This window comes from Diorhabda carinulata, chromosome X (assembly GCF_026250575.1).
Source record: "Diorhabda carinulata isolate Delta chromosome X, icDioCari1.1, whole genome shotgun sequence".
NCBI classification, from domain to species: Eukaryota; Metazoa; Arthropoda; class Insecta; order Coleoptera; family Chrysomelidae; genus Diorhabda; species Diorhabda carinulata.
Window position 1 is genome coordinate 819,610 of NC_079472.1, and position 15,744 is coordinate 835,353.

General features: G+C 30.8%; 2 protein-coding genes across 5 annotated transcripts; both read left to right on the forward strand.

Moving 5' to 3' along the window:
- The first annotated feature begins 55 nt into the window (after positions 1–55).
- On the forward strand, positions 56–12,172 carry LOC130902684 (pantothenate kinase 3). Of its 4 annotated transcripts, none has more exons than XM_057814940.1 (8): positions 56–448; positions 1,283–1,418; positions 2,976–3,154; positions 4,205–4,378; positions 4,437–4,681; positions 7,218–7,394; positions 7,631–7,766; positions 11,139–12,172. In XM_057814940.1, exons 2-8 carry the CDS (start codon positions 1,298–1,300, stop codon positions 11,307–11,309), a joined length of 1,203 nt encoding a protein of 400 aa, XP_057670923.1. In that variant the 5' UTR covers positions 56–448; positions 1,283–1,297; the 3' UTR covers positions 11,310–12,172. The 4 variants fall into 4 exon arrangements, with proteins under 4 accessions (XP_057670923.1, XP_057670921.1, XP_057670924.1 ...); XM_057814938.1 differs by having other exon boundaries at positions 160–448; positions 7,613–7,766; XM_057814941.1 differs by lacking the exon at positions 56–448 and adding an exon at positions 539–1,081.
- A 481-nt stretch (positions 12,173–12,653) lies between these two features.
- Positions 12,654–15,616, forward strand: LOC130902686 (charged multivesicular body protein 7). The gene is made up of 4 exons (XM_057814943.1): positions 12,654–13,179; positions 13,233–13,389; positions 13,441–13,853; positions 14,457–15,616. Exons 1-4 carry the CDS (start codon positions 12,940–12,942, stop codon positions 14,931–14,933), a joined length of 1,287 nt encoding a protein of 428 aa, XP_057670926.1. The 5' UTR covers positions 12,654–12,939; the 3' UTR covers positions 14,934–15,616.
- Positions 15,617–15,744: the final 128 nt, after the last annotated feature.

Genomic DNA, 15,744 nt, shown 5'->3' on the forward strand with positions numbered 1-15,744 from the left:
ATTTTCTATTTTTAATAAAAATAAATATGAGACAAAATATTTTCAACATGACAATGACAACCTAGAAATCTACTCTATAGACACGTGCACATTAACGGTAGTATAAAAATGAACCGTGTAGTAAATATAATAATTCATAGTTCTACAAATGGAAAATAAATAATTTCGGTTTATCGTTAACGAAAACACAGTGTCATTTCATTATACAAGGAACTAGTAATACCGTAAAGATCGTATGATTTTACGTCACGTAATTTGTAGTTCAAAGTGCTTTTTATCTTGTCCTTGATAAAAAGGTATTACCAATCCTACTCAGAAATGTTTTTCTAAGAAAAGTTCATTTGCAAACGTGTATATATGATATATAGATGAACAATTTTCGGTTTTAAGTGCTGGTTGGTTAATATATGGCATCTGATAATTTGGAAACAATTCATCATGTTTAAAGGTAAAGGTTATCGTCATTTTATACATAGTACCGATAATAATTAACTGTAAACATTGATTTAGAAATATATTCTTTAAAGTCGTGTACTTATTTCGGGTTAATTATTTTTTATGCCTCTTTCAGGGTAATGAATTAATTGAATTGTGGTTATCAGTTACATAGGCGTGTTATGCAAAAGTTTTTAAAGAATGTGATGACCTTTGAACTCATTAAATACGTATCTGTATATCGATGATTAGATTTTTTATATTATGTTAGTGGTTGTTATTTAAATAATTCTACCAGAAACGCTTTTTCAGTTTCACTATCAAATATAATTTAAGAAATAATTAATATTCGTTAATAGGAACTTAATTAGTTGTTTTTAACGACAGGAAATATCCCAAAAAACTAGTAGGCACAATTTTTTTGTCTTAACTAACGCATCTACTGGACTAACAACACCATTTCACTGCATGATCTCCTTAGGTCATGGTCAAAGCAGCATTAATTGATACTATTCAAAAGTTTGAACTCAGTTAACAGTTTTACAAGCCACATGCATGTACACAAATAATGAATTTTCCCTCTTAAAAAAAAACCTGATTAGATTCGTTTAAGAATAATATTAAGTTTGCTAGAAAAAAGAATCAAGTAAGTAAATTGATTATAGTATTACCGGGGGGCGATTAGAAAGTTTGTAATATTTTACAAAAAGTGGTGCTAAAATCCAGTAAATACGAGGGTAATTCACAAATTAATTAAAAAAAATTTCGACTCTTATTATAACCTCAATTTTGACGGTTCATCTTGAGAAAAAAAAATTGTTTTAAATTTTTTTTTAATTGGTAATAGTTAATAAAAGTACCGATGGCACCGCACAGTTGTAAGGGTTGTTTGAGAGGTGTAATCGCAGCAAGGATGTCCAAGAAAGATTCAGAACCCCCTGTGGACGTCAATGGGGTGAACGAAGAGCACACCATCCACAATGGTAAGTCAAAAAATATTGACAATTAATTTCTATGTTTCAGTATGTTATTTTCGTTTAGTATTCCTTTTTTTTTTTAATTTCGAGGTTAAACCGTGTTGTTTTGATAGTATTAGAAACTGTTTTTCTTTCACTAGTACATATAACATGAAATTATCACTAAATGAATCATATTTTTATCATCAAATTACGTTATTTTCGTTTAATCTTCTTCTTTTTCAATTTTAAAGTTAAATCGTGTTGTTTCGATATTATTAGAAGCTGATTTTCTTTCACTGGTATATATAACATGAAATTATATTTTAGTTTAATCTTCTTTTTTAATTTCGAGGTTAAACCGTGTTGTTTGGATACTATAAGAAGCAGTTTTTCTCACTGCTATTGAATAATATAATAAAATGATTACTAATAAAATAAGATTTTGATAGATAACTTTCATTATCATTAATCCTAAATGATGGTATCATAGATATACAATCATATCATATTTCACATTGTATCAAAGTTCAGATTGAGCCTGTTTATAAACTAGTAAACGAGATTTGTGAAATATTAACAAAAAAATGAATAAATCAAATTCTAGTAAGTGCCAATTATTAATAATTAGCATATATATTACTTGAAATTCTCAATTTTAAATTTATATAACCCACCTCTAACCCATTATATATTATTGCTTTCAAACGAAATGTTTTTCTCTCTTCTTTTTTATCAGCGTCTAGACATTAGAGAATAATTAACTCTTGTCTGAATTTAATATGACAGCGTTGTTGCCACGTTGTGAAGCTAGAACTTTATTAATCGTTTAAAAAAATTAAATATTACGTATCTGATTTATAAAAATATATTCTGGGTAAAAAATATTCATTTTTATATAAAAAAAAATGTGATCGTAACCATAATAATTTGGATCGTTAAATTGTATTTATGACAACTGTAGCGTAGATGTAAGATGGTTACAGATCCACGGTCATAATATAACACTCAGTAGCGTCGATTAGGGGTATAATAAAATTTGTATAATTTTACTTAACTGCAATAAAAAAAAATAATCATAGTGCAATAAGGAGAGGAAATAAATTAGATATCCTTCAATTTACAACGCTTATCGCAAATATCGATATTTTATTATCAACTAATTATATCCTGTTACCTTATCATCTCGTCCTTTTTTTTTTTGGTTGATAATCGTATTTGTTCGAGCTTTCATTTTATTTGCTTGCACATAATGAAAATAAACTTCAGTAGAACCGCTTTTTAAAAACTCATAATTGAATCTGTATTTATGTTCGTTAATACTTTCACGTTAAGTACGTTTATCTGTATAAATTTGGAACGTACCTCGTATATACTGTCACTAATTATTTTTTTATCTATAATAAATGATATTTTTATATATCCCATATGACGTTTTTCGTTTTAATTATATACAGTAAATAAAAAAAATTATGTAAATTACGTATATAATAATTTATGTATTATGAATGTCCTTGCAATTTATAAATCCTTTATTCGTACTAACCACAGAACTATCTGCGAAAGTGTATGTCTCAATTACAGCTATGCCGTGGTTCGGTATGGATATAGGGGGTTCTCTGTGTAAACTGGTATATTTCGAACCCAAAGAATTACCAAAAGGTGAATCCGCCTCCCAAATTGAAACTTTGATGAATATAAGAAGATATCTTACGAAAAATTCGGCCTACGGAAGAACTGGCCATCGAGATACACATCTACAAGTAAGATACTAAAGTTTTTTGTTGCATATTTGTTATAGATAAACTATTTTTCCACTTATTTGCTTAATAATATCGACAAAGGTCAACGTACTAAATGTGAGGTTATAATTGAGGATATTATACAATTTTTGATATTTCATTTATTTTCATACTTTTTAAACGCTCTGTATATACTAAACTCTGTACAAATTGCGTAAATACATTTTTAAATATTCAAATAGGGGTCAAGTAGCCGTTAACAGTGTTGATTTTCTAAAGATATTAACACACAAAAGCTGATCTAACCTCACTTTATATGTAATCGTAAAGATCTGCATAAATTTTATCGTTACGAGGGAATTACGAAAATTAATTTTCCAAATTGAGGTGTATCACGATTTATAAAGTGAAGTTAATATGGATCTGCGTGGATTTTATCGTTACGAGGGGCTTACGAAAACTATTCTCGCTTTATATTTCATCGTTAACAACGATATGCAAAAATTGTAACGTTACGAGGGAATTACAAAAAATTAATTTTTTAAATTAAGTTTAATAACGATCTGCGTAGATTCTACCGTTACGAGGGATTTACGAAAATTAATTTTCTAAAGTGATGTTGGTTTCGATCTGCGTAGATTTTATCGATACGAGGGAATTACGAAAATTTATTTTCTAAAGTGATGTTAATATCCATCTGCGTGGATTTTATCGTTACGAGGGGATTACGAAAATCGATTAACTTCATTTTTGTATGTTGTCGTTAACAACGGTATGCAAAAATTGTATGTACGGGGGAGTAATGAAAATTTATTAATTTCACTTCACTGTATGTAACCTTTAACAACGATCTGTGTATATTTGATCGCTACGAGGGGAATACAAAAATCAATTTTCACTTGGTATGTAACTTGTGTATATTTCATTGCTACGAGGGGATTACGAAAATTAATTTGTTAAATTGAAGTTAATAGCGATCTAGCTAGATTTTACGGTTACGAGGGACATACGAAAAATGGTACGAGTTAGATGAATTTGAAATTGAATATTATTTTTTTTTTATTTTCTTAGATGGACAATGTAAAAATAAGGGGTATAGTAGGGACTTTACATTTCATTAGATTCCCGACTAGCGCAATGAAAACATTCCTAAGTTTAGCAAAATATAAAGGTATGGCGAAATTAGTGACGACAGTATCGGCTACAGGAGGAGGGGCTTTCAAATTCGAGGAGGATTTCAAACGGGTCAGTCGACATAGATATACAGGGGAATATCTGAAAGTACAACGAAATTATTTTTCAGGAAGTAAACTTAAAACTAGCCAAATTCGATGAATTCGCGTCGTTATTGGCAGGTTTGCATTATATCGATAGGAGCAATCCTTCGGAATGTTATTATTGGGCCAATCCGACCGAAGAGGATAGATGTAGCAAAGTGAATTATGATTTTTCCCGGCCGTATCCCTTCCTCATAGTCAATATAGGTTCGGGAGTTAGTATTTTGGCGGTTTATTCGGAAAATGATTATAAAAGGATATCGGGTACTAGGTGAGTGATTTTTTCCCATTATCGATATTTTCAAAATCAAACAATAACAATAATTGACATATTACATCGTGGTCAACAAAATGGCGGATCTTTATTTTCAAAACAAAAAATAGAGAGATAGAGAAATAATACGAGGGGGCTTCCAAAACTATAGTTCTATAGAATATTTGGGGATTTATTGAATACGAGGGGGAATCAAAGTTTTATTTTATTTTTTTATCATTCAGATTTTGAAGGAGAATGATACAAGGGAGCTTCGAAATTAATTTTTCTGTAGAAAATTCGAAATTTGAATAATACAGGGGGGCATTAAGAATTACGAATCTTCAGGATCTTATTAATTTTTAATACAGGGAAGTTTCCAAAAGTACATTTTGTAGAATGAACTATACAAGGGAAGTGCCAAATTTTTTACTTAGAATCTATGAAAATTGAATAATACAGGTGGAATACCAAAATTACTCTTTTTCTATGATATTTTTTCCTTTGTGGCTCGAATTATACATGGGGAATACCAATTTTACTTTTTGTATAAAATCTTCGTGATATTGGATTTTAATAATACAAGGGCAGTTCCAAAATTATTTTTTTCAATAGAACACTGGATAATACAGGGGCCGTACAAAGTTATTTGCTTTTTCCAGAATATTGGAGGATTGATGGTACAAGGGGGATTCAAAACTTATTTTTTCGTTTAACAATTTTCGTAACATTGGATTCCAATTATACAGAGGCAGTTCCAATATTAATTTTTTTGTGGTATTTTTGAGAATTCAGTACAGGGGATCATTCGAAATTACTTTTTTAGTTTACGAGGGGCTTCCAAGAGAAATGAATGATACAAGGCAAATTCGAAACTTACTTTTCAATCGAATCTTAAAATATCCGATACACTGAATTTCAATAATACGGGGGCAATTCCAAAATTACTTTTTTTTCTGTATTTCAAATTCACTTTTTCTACACAATTTTTGAGTACTTCAATACAGGGGGCTTCCAAAATTTTCTTATCTGTAGAAATATCGATGTTTTAATGATACAGGGGAATTGCAAAAAATACTTTTACGTCAGAATCTTGAAGACGTCGACTTTAATAATACAGGGGGTATTCCAAAGTTACTTTTTCTTTACAATTTTTGAGTACTTCAATACAGGGAGCTTCAAAAATTTCGTTATTTGTAAAAATATCGATGTTTTAATGTTACAGGGGCAAATCTGAAAATATTTTTTCTCCGAATTCTTTAAGATCTTGAAATTTAATGTTACAAGGGTTGTCCGAAAATTACTTTTTCTTCACAATTTTTGAGTATTTCGATACAGGGGGCTTCGAAAATTTCGTTATTTGTAAAAATATCGATGTTTTAATGTTACAGGGGCAAATCTGAAAATATTTTTTCTCCGAATTCTTTAAGATCTTGAAATTTAATGTTACAAGGGTTGTCCGAAAATTACTTTTTCTTCACAATTTTTGAGTATTTCGATACAGGGGGCTTCGAAAATTTCGTTATTTGTAAAAATATCGATGTTTTAATGTTACAGGGGCAAATCTGAAAATATTTTTTCTCCTGATTCTTCTTTAAGATCTTGAAATTTAATGATACAGGGGTTGTCCCAAAATTACTTTTTTTTATATTTTGGAGTACGTCAATGTAAATAATACAAGGGGGCTTCAAAAATTTCGTTATTTGTAAAATTATCGATGTTTTAATGATACAGGGGCAATTCCGAAAATATTTTTTCTCCTGATTCTTCTTTAAGATCTTGAAATTTAATGATACGGGGGTTGTCCGAAAATTACTTTTTCTTCACAATTTTTGAGTATTTCGATACAGGGGGCTTCAAAAATTTCGTTATTTGTAAAAATATCGATGTTTTAATGATACAGGGGCAATTCCGAAAATATTTTTTCTCCTGATTCTTCAAGATCTTGAAATTTAATGATACGGGGGTTGTCCGAAAATTACTTTTTCTTCACAATTTTTGAGTATTTCGATACAGGGGGCTTCAAAAATTTCGTTATTTGTAAAAATATCGATGTTTTAATGTTACAGGGGCAAATCTGAAAATATTTTTTCTCCGAATTCTTTAAGATCTTGAAATTTAATGTTACAAGGGTTGTCCGAAAATTACTTTTTCTTCACAATTTTTGAGTATTTCGATACAGGGGGCTTCGAAAATTTCGTTATTTGTAAAAATATCGATGTTTTAATGTTACAGGGGCAAATCTGAAAATATTTTTTCTCCGAATTCTTTAAGATCTTGAAATTTAATGTTACAAGGGTTGTCCGAAAATTACTTTTTCTTCACAATTTTTGAGTATTTCGATACAGGGGGCTTCCAAAATTTCGTTATTTGTAAAAATATCGATGTTTTAATGATACAGGGGCAATTCCGAAAATATTTTTTCTCCTGATTCTTCAAGATCTTGAAATTTAATGATACGGGGGTAGTTCGAAAATAACTTTTTCTATAAAATATTCAAAATTCCCGCAACAAGAAATGATTTCCGAATACCAAAGTAGTGTTCAAATTACAGTATAGGTGGCGGTACATTCCTCGGACTTTGTTGTCTTCTAACCGGATGTAACTCGTTCGAAGAAGCCATAAGTTTGGCAGCCGAAGGCGACAACCGAAACGTCGATAAATTAGTTAGAGATATATACGGGGGCGATTACGAAAGATTCGGTCTTCCGGGAGATTTAGTGGCCAGCAGGTAAGACGACGTCAAAAAATCGTTCGTTCGTTGAAATTAGATATTCGCGATCAAATTTTTCATTTTAACGATATTATTTCGCATCATTTTCATCGCTTAATCGACTCGATACGAGTTTAAAATTCGCTTCTTATTTAATGTAGTGCTCGCTTTTTGTAATATTCTTTCGTCTGTCTTCTTCTTTTTCTGCTTTTTTACGTAATTGGTACACTATGAAGTTTCTCGGCCTTGTGTAGCTTTGGACAAATGAATTCGAGAGAAAGACGCACCAATGTCAGTAAACAAGATCTGGCTAGAGCCACTTTGGTCACCATCACCAACAATATCGGTTCGATCGCCAGGATGTGCGCCATACAGGAAAAAATCGATAGGGTGAGTACAATTATTTTTTTTTTTTTTTTTGATAAAATATCGATAGAAACATCGATTTCCTAACCTAAAAAATGTATAACGGTGAAAAAATGAGGTTAAGGAACGTCCTAAAGACAAAAGACGCGAATTTAAAAAAAAGAAGAAGAGAAAACCGGACTAAATAGAAGAAAAAGTATGAAAAAAGAAGAATAGTTCGAGTGGAAACGAGAGAAAACAATAACTGACCACGTAGGACAGAAGAATGAGGTTAAGGAACGTCCTAAAGACAAAAGGCGCGAATTTAAAAAAAAGAAGAAGAGAAAACCGGACTAAATAGAAGAAAAAGTAAGAAAAAAGAAGAATAGTTCGAGTGGAAACGAGAGAAAACAATAACTGACCACGTAGGACAGAAGAATGAGGTTAAGGAACGTCCTAAAGACAAAAGGCGCGAATTTAAAAAAAAGAAGAAGAGAAAACCGTACTAAATAGAAGAAAAAGTATGAAAAAAGAAGAATAGTTCGAGTGGAAACGAGAGAAAACGATAACTGACCACGTAGGACAGAAGAATGAGGTTAAGGAACGTCCTAAAGACAAAAAGCGCAAATTTAAAAAAAAAGAAGAAGAGAAAACCGGACTAAATAGAAGAAAAAGTAAGAAAAAAGAAGAATAGTTCGAGTGGAAACGAGAGAAAACAATAACTGACCACGTAGGACAGAAGAATGAGGTTAAGGAACGTCCTAAAGACAAAAGGCGCGAATTTAAAAAAAAGAAGAAGAGAAAACCGGACTAAATAGAAGAAAAAGTAAGAAAAAAGAAGAATAGTTCGAGTGGAAACGAGAGAAAACAATAACTGACCACGTAGGACAGAAGAATGAGGTTAAGGAACGTCCTAAAGACAAAAGGCGCGAATTTAAAAAAAAGAAGAAGAGAAAACCGTACTAAATAGAAGAAAAAGTAAGAAAAAAGAAGAATAGTTCGAGTGGAAACGAGAGAAAACAATAACTGACCACGTAGGACAGAAGAATGAGGTTAAGGAACGTCCTAAAGACAAAAAGCGCAAATTTAAAAAAAAGAAGAGAAAACCGGACTAAATAGAAGAAAAAGTATGAAAAAAGAAGAATAGTTCGAGTGGAAACGAGAGAAAACAATAACTGACCACGTAGGACAGAAGAATGAGGTTAAGGAACGTCCTAAAGACAAAAAGCGCAAATTTAAAAAAAAGAAGAGAAAACCGGACTAAATAGAAGAAAAAGTATGAAAAAAGAAGAATAGTTCGAGTGGAAACGAGAGAAAACAATAACTGACCACGTAGGACAGAAGAATGAGGTTAAGGAACGTCCTAAAGACAAAAGGCGCGAATTTAAAAAAAAGAAGAAGAGAAAACCGTACTAAATAGAAGAAAAAGTATGAAAAAAGAAGAATAGTTCGAGTGGAAACGAGAGAAAACAATAACTGACCACGTAGGACAGAAGAATGAGGTTAAGGAACGTCCTAAAGACAAAAAGCGCAAATTTAAAAAAAAAGAAGAAGAGAAAACCGGACTAAATAGAAGAAAAAGTAAGAAAAAAGAAGAATAGTTCGAGTGGAAACGAGAGAAAACGATAACTGACCACGTAGGACAGAAGAATGAGGTTAAGGAACGTCCTAAAGACAAAAAGCGCAAATTTAAAAAAAAGAAGAAGAGAAAACCGGACTAAATAGAAGAAAAAGTATGAAAAAAGAAGAATAGTTCGAGTGGAAACGAGAGAAAACAATAACTGACCACGTAGGACAGAAGAATGAGGTTAAGGAACGTCCTAAAGACAAAAAGCGCAAATTTAAAAAAAAGAAGAAGAGAAAACCGGACTAAATAGAAGAAAAAGTATGAAAAAAGAAGAATAGTTCGAGTGGAAACGAGAGAAAACAATAACTGACCACGTAGGACAGAAGAATGAGGTTAAGGAACGTCCTAAAGACAAAAAGCGCAAATTTAAAAAAAAGAAGAAGAGAAAACCGGACTAAATAGAAGAAAAAGTAAGAAAAAAGAAGAATAGTTCGAGTGGAAACGAGAGAAAACAATAACTGACCACGTAGGACAGAAGAATGAGGTTAAGGAACGTCCTAAAGACAAAAAGCGCAAATTTAAAAAAAAAGAAGAAGAGAAAACCGGACTAAATAGAAGAAAAAGTAAGAAAAAAGAAGAATAGTTCGAGTGGAAACGAGAGAAAACAATAACTGACCACGTAGGACAGAAGAATGAGGTTAAGGAACGTCCTAAAGACAAAAGGCGCGAATTTAAAAAAAAGAAGAAGAGAAAACCGGACTAAATAGAAGAAAAAGTAAGAAAAAAGAAGAATAGTTCGAGTGGAAACGAGAGAAAACGATAACTGACCACGTAGGACAGAAGAATGAGGTTAAGGAAAGTCCAAATAGAAGAAACAGTGTAAAAAAGAAGAAACTAGAAGGGGACGGCTGCTTTCAATAGGGAATGATGACAAAAGAAGATAAAAAAGAAGAAACTAGAGAGAAATGGCTGTTTATATAGTTGTCATTAAAATAAATTTTGACAAATGACTTGGGAGAGAAGAATAGTGAGGTTAAGAAGCTACAGAATTTTTAACTTGTCAGTAGAAGATAAAAAAGAAGAAACTAGAAGTAAATGGCCGTTTTTTTTATAGCTCGCTAAACAATAAATGTTATGACAAGTGACATAAGAGATAAAAATGATAAGTTTAAGTTGTTACGGGATTCTTAATATGACAATAATGAAGGAGGAGGATAAAAAAAGAAGAAAATAAAATTGAAAAATGGCCGTTTTTACAGCTCCCACAGCAATAAATTTCATGACAAGTGACAGGAGAGGAAAATAGTGAGGTTAATTCTTAACCTATAACCTTAACGATAAAAAAGAAGAAATTAGAAGTAAATAACCGTTAAGTGGATATGAGATTCTTAACCTAAAAATACAGTAACAAGAAGATGAAAAAGAAGAAAATACAAGCAACTAGCTCTATGAAAACAACGTGATTTAATTTGTGGATAAACAATTTTATGGTTGTGGACGTTTTGGCGTTTACTTTTGAATTAATTCGACTTTATTCTGTTATATAAAACATTTTTAACAAAAAAAAATTCGTCGTCACTATTAATTGAAAAAATAAGTGAAATACGTCACAAAAATGCCCACAGGCACCATTTTGGAAAAAATTTGACATATTGTTGATGTTATATTAAATCAAGGTTATGACATGTGACGTAAGAGACAAAAATGAGGTTATGAAGCTACAAATTTCATTAATAACCTAAATGGTCACTATTCTGATAGATATTTTTCAAAACATTTAATTATATTTATAATTTTTTCCATTCGTTTCCGGTTTTTTTTTAAGTTCGACGTGTATAATATGATTCCAGGTAGTATTTATCGGAAATTTCTTGAGGGTGAATCCTATAGCTATGAAATTATTGGCGTACGCAATGGATTATTGGTCGAAGAGTACAATGAAGGCCCTATTTTTAGAACACGAAGGTTATTTCGGAGCTGTGGGAAGTCTGGTACAATTCCACGACGAAATCAAAAGTTAAAAATTAAAAAAAAAAAACAAATTTCCTTAGTTCACGTGTATATATCAAAAAAAAAAAAATTATTCTCGTGAAAATGTATCTTTTTTTAATTAAAAGACAGGTCGAGGGGAAACATTGATTGTTGCTGCATAAGTATTCGTAGTATCGGCTCAATTTTTTCCAATACCCCCACAATCAGTATTTCCGGATATTCAATGAAGTTTTGTGAAGGGTATAAAGCGTGTACTTAATTCAAATATTAATATATCCCTCAATTTTCGGATAAAAAACATTCCTGAATGTAAAAAATATTCAAAACTACTCGTATTCGTGATCAAAATTTGGTTTAAACACGAGAAATGACAGTTTTTTGACAATATAGGGGGTGATAAAGCAGTGGGGCATTCAACAGAACCTCTGAAGTTGGTGTTTTATAAGATATCGAATAAAATCTTGATATACAATTCGCAGCTTCCATATTGTACTATATTTAACATAATTTTCATATTTTTTACATTTATTTACAATTTTTTTAACTTATGTAGTAAAAAGGCTCAGAATTATCAGGTTTTGCTATATAAAATCTGCATTTCGAAATAATTTAACGTCTTCAACATATGAGATGGTATCGGATTGAAATAAATAATTTGTTGAAATATTAGCACAATTATTTATAAAAACTGTTCCATGTCCTTTCAAAGGATAAAAAAATAAATTTTTTTTATATGCACATTACTATTAAAGTACCAACTTTTTTGATATTTTAGGTTATTTATCAGTTTTTATTTATTATATAAAAAATATTTGTATTTTACTGTCCTATTTATACTGTTTTATACAAATAGGAAAAAATAGTTTTAATAAATGTTTGTTATGATATAAAATTGTATTACTTCGAATCGTTTTCCTTTTAAATACGTACTTGAAGAGGAAAACAGTCACATATGAAACGTAAGGTAAGTTATATACCTTGAAATATCACATATTACACTCTACACGACACTTTATTCCTGATTTACACTAAATAATATTTTTACTCGTGAAATTATTAATTAAAAAATAAATAAAAAGTTTCACTTTCCCTTATAAACTATAAAAACTTTTTTCAAGAAAGTTCGATAAACAGTAGTTCAAATGTACCAAAATTTTATTAATTTACAATCGATTATACCAAATGTCAATGCTATAATCAGTTATTACATAATCGATTACTAAATTCTATAATTAATGAAGTAATTACACTATATTCATAATACAAATATTAAATTCGATGTACAATTTTTTTTTCAATAGGTTCGTTCCTATCCATCTAAAAACCTTAATACGGTGGCGATTCTGCGCATAAATTACGTGTTCCAACCGAGTAGTTGCAATTCACGAACGATTCTGTTTTGTGTTTCATCGGTTTTTTCGAACTTTGTTAATATCAAAAACATTACTAAAACCGTCCACAGCCGGTGATTGAGTAATATCATTTAAACGCTTCCAAAACCGTTCAGATTAGCTGTTGGAACAAACCTTATATTTTCTACTACAACGAGATATCGAATGATTAACTAAAAAATCGATTAACACCTAACGATGACAGTTTCAACTAACCTCAAATACTAATTATTATATCAATTACGCACAATCTAGTAAATATATAAAGATGTTTGATATTCCAAATGAAAATCTTCCGGACTGTTTACTAGATGAAAATAGAATAAACGTACTTTTCGCACCTATTAGAAATAAAAGTGTAAATCCAAAAGATTGGGATAACAAAATATCATCATGGAAGACAATAATAAAAACTTATTGCGAATCAAACGATATTTATACGTTCACAGTGTCTTCTTTAAGTAAGGTTTTTATTAGAAATGGAAGATCACCTCCTTGTTTGCCCGAGGTACTTAACATGAGGTACTCATTTGTCAGTTTTTTTATGGATAAAACTTTTAGGTTATAAGTGAAATGGAAAAAAATGGGGACATTCAACGTTTGGATTTATTTTTAAAAAATAATCCGAAAACGTGGACTGGGTGGGCTACGGATATTTTCGTTAAAACTCCTTTTGTATGGTCGTTTAATAAATTGAAATCATCGTTATTTACAACAGGTAATTTAACATATTTCAGTATTAGAATCGCGTGATAATAGCTTTTTGTAGATTCCTCACAACAACCTAAAGTTTTTATAGAAATAATTAAAACAAAATGCGATACCATATTAAAAATATTACCGAATAATTATAAAAATAAATTAATAAGTTTAAAAGATTTATTGAGTATTATAAAAAAGACTCCAAACGATATCGAAGACGTCAAACTTTTGCTCCATCACATGTCCAACAAAAATATAATAGACATCACGAAATTAAACAGTAACAATAAAAACGAATTAGAAACAACTTTAATCAAATTTAGTGATACAAACAGTACGATAAGTGAAGTCGATGTCGGTGTATATACATTAGAACAAAACGAGAAAATTATACTAAAAGGTATCGAAGAGATGGAAGATAACATTGAAAAACTCATCAAAGAAGCTAAAGTACATCTATCAAAACATCATAGACAAATGGTGAGTTTTTTGTTTGACTCTATGGGTCTTACAGTTTTCTTTACCACATTTTTTCTATATATCCACTGGATAGCTTTGTTTTTGAGGGTCTTCTTCTATTTTGCAGTCACATGTTCTGCTCCATCCTCATCGCTTGTCCTTATCAGAGTAGTTGTATTCTCTCTGAAGCCGTATATCTTCATTTTGTTTTGGATACCTTGCGCAATCTTCAAAAGTAGTTCATTTATACAACTTATTATTTCCTGTCTATCCGTCAATTACCAGCAGTTCCATCCATGTATTTTGTCATTTTGGTGTTTGAGTTAATTTTTTTCTGACCAAAGCCATAAATTTAGAATTTCCGTAGCTTTTTTCATTTGTACTCTTCTGTTGTTCCATCTTCTGAAATTATGCTTCCTGGATATTTGGACATGGGGCTTGTCTAATGACATCAAGGGATTCTCCAAGGACATCAGTCTTTGTGCCCCTTGGCCGCTCGCAATATAACTATAACTTACCAATATCCTAATAGAAAAAATATCCATTTGTTATTTTTTTGCTGTAGTTTTGCACATATTCACCAACTTTTGAGTGTATAATTCCAATAAAACCTTCATATTTCAGGCCAAAAGTTGTTTAAGGAAAAAACATGATTTAGAAAAATCGTTAGAAAAGAAAGCTCAAGCTCTACACAACGTCCAATTGTTACTGCACCAAATAAACGAAGCAAACAGCAACGCAACCGTTTGGGATTCCTATAAAAAAGTTTTAACCACTTTCGATGTCACTTACAAAGATGCTGGTATATCAGAAGATCTAATAGATGATACGATGATCAAATTAGGAGAGGTGTTGGATAAAAACGAAGATATACAATCAGCTTTGTCTAAACCACCTCAAGATTTCGATGATACTGATTTAGAACAAGAATTAGCCGATTTGATTAACGAAGATAATCTAGAAGGAGGTCCTCCGGATGGCGGTGTTAATACCAGTGAAATAGAAATGAAATTGGATGATTTGAGTTTGAATTTACCGGAAGTTCCTGATAACAGCCCTGAGAAGTCTAGAGAGGTTGATCTAGGAAGCAGTCAATTATAAATTATTGTTTTTTGTTCCTTTCACTAAAACTTTGTTAGATTACGTTTTTTTTAGCATTTGCGATGTTTGGTCAATAAATCCCTGGTTTAGTATTTTTTGTCCAAATTTCGTCAAGATATTTTCCTTAAAATCAGTCAAACGCATTTTCAATATTTCTATTCCACAATTATCTAATAACTCTTCTTTGTTCTCTAAATAGGCATCTATTTCACTCATTTCTTGATATTTCTTACATTAAATGGTATTTTTCAAACTTAAAAACAGTCAAAAGTCGATGGGGGCCAGGTCTGTAGGATACAGAGGGTGAGGAAGTACTTTCAAGATCAATACCATAAATTTGACCAGTATCTCATTGAAAAAACAGTCACAAGTCACTGGGGTGTCCATCTGAAGGTTAAGAAGCACTTTCTAGTTCAATTAATTGAATTTCGCCAGGGATTTATTGATATTTTCAGCCCAAATTATTTTTCCATGCAACACAGACACGCAATTCTTTTGTTGTTGTTTTCGAAAAAAATTCTAACCAAACAAATTGCATGTTTTAATTTTGACAGCTGACATACTGTAGTTCGATTGAAAAATTTATTGTGATCTCCATCAGTTAAATCGAAGACTTATTTGTTAATAGATTGATATTCTTTTAAACACATTGTTTTAATTATAAAAATAAACTTTATCTTTAATTTTTGGTTAATTAATGAAAAATACCATCTTTACAATTGTTTAAAAGTACACTAAGAGCACTCGAATCAATGAAATACATCAAATTTGAGAGTAAATATAATGTAGTGCTGTTCTGGTGTAGTCTTTA

What these genes read in the sequence shown, in the direction of transcription:
- LOC130902684 (XM_057814938.1), top strand. Translation starts at nt 1,298, where the DNA reads ATGGCACCGCACAGTTGTAAGGGTTGTTTGAGAGGTGTAATCGCAGCA. An exon ending in GGAGATTTAGTGGCCAGCAG is followed by an intron (nt 7,395 to 7,612) that starts GTAAGACGACGT and finishes TACACTATGAAG; the next exon opens with TTTCTCGGCCTTGTGTAGCT. An exon ending in TACAGGAAAAAATCGATAGG is followed by an intron (nt 7,767 to 11,138) that starts GTGAGTACAATT and finishes ATATGATTCCAG; the next exon opens with GTAGTATTTATCGGAAATTT.
- LOC130902686 (XM_057814943.1), top strand. Translation starts at nt 12,940, where the DNA reads ATGTTTGATATTCCAAATGAAAATCTTCCGGACTGTTTACTAGATGAA. An exon ending in ATCATCGTTATTTACAACAG is followed by an intron (nt 13,390 to 13,440) that starts GTAATTTAACAT and finishes AGCTTTTTGTAG; the next exon opens with ATTCCTCACAACAACCTAAA. An exon ending in CAAAACATCATAGACAAATG is followed by an intron (nt 13,854 to 14,456) that starts GTGAGTTTTTTG and finishes TTCATATTTCAG; the next exon opens with GCCAAAAGTTGTTTAAGGAA.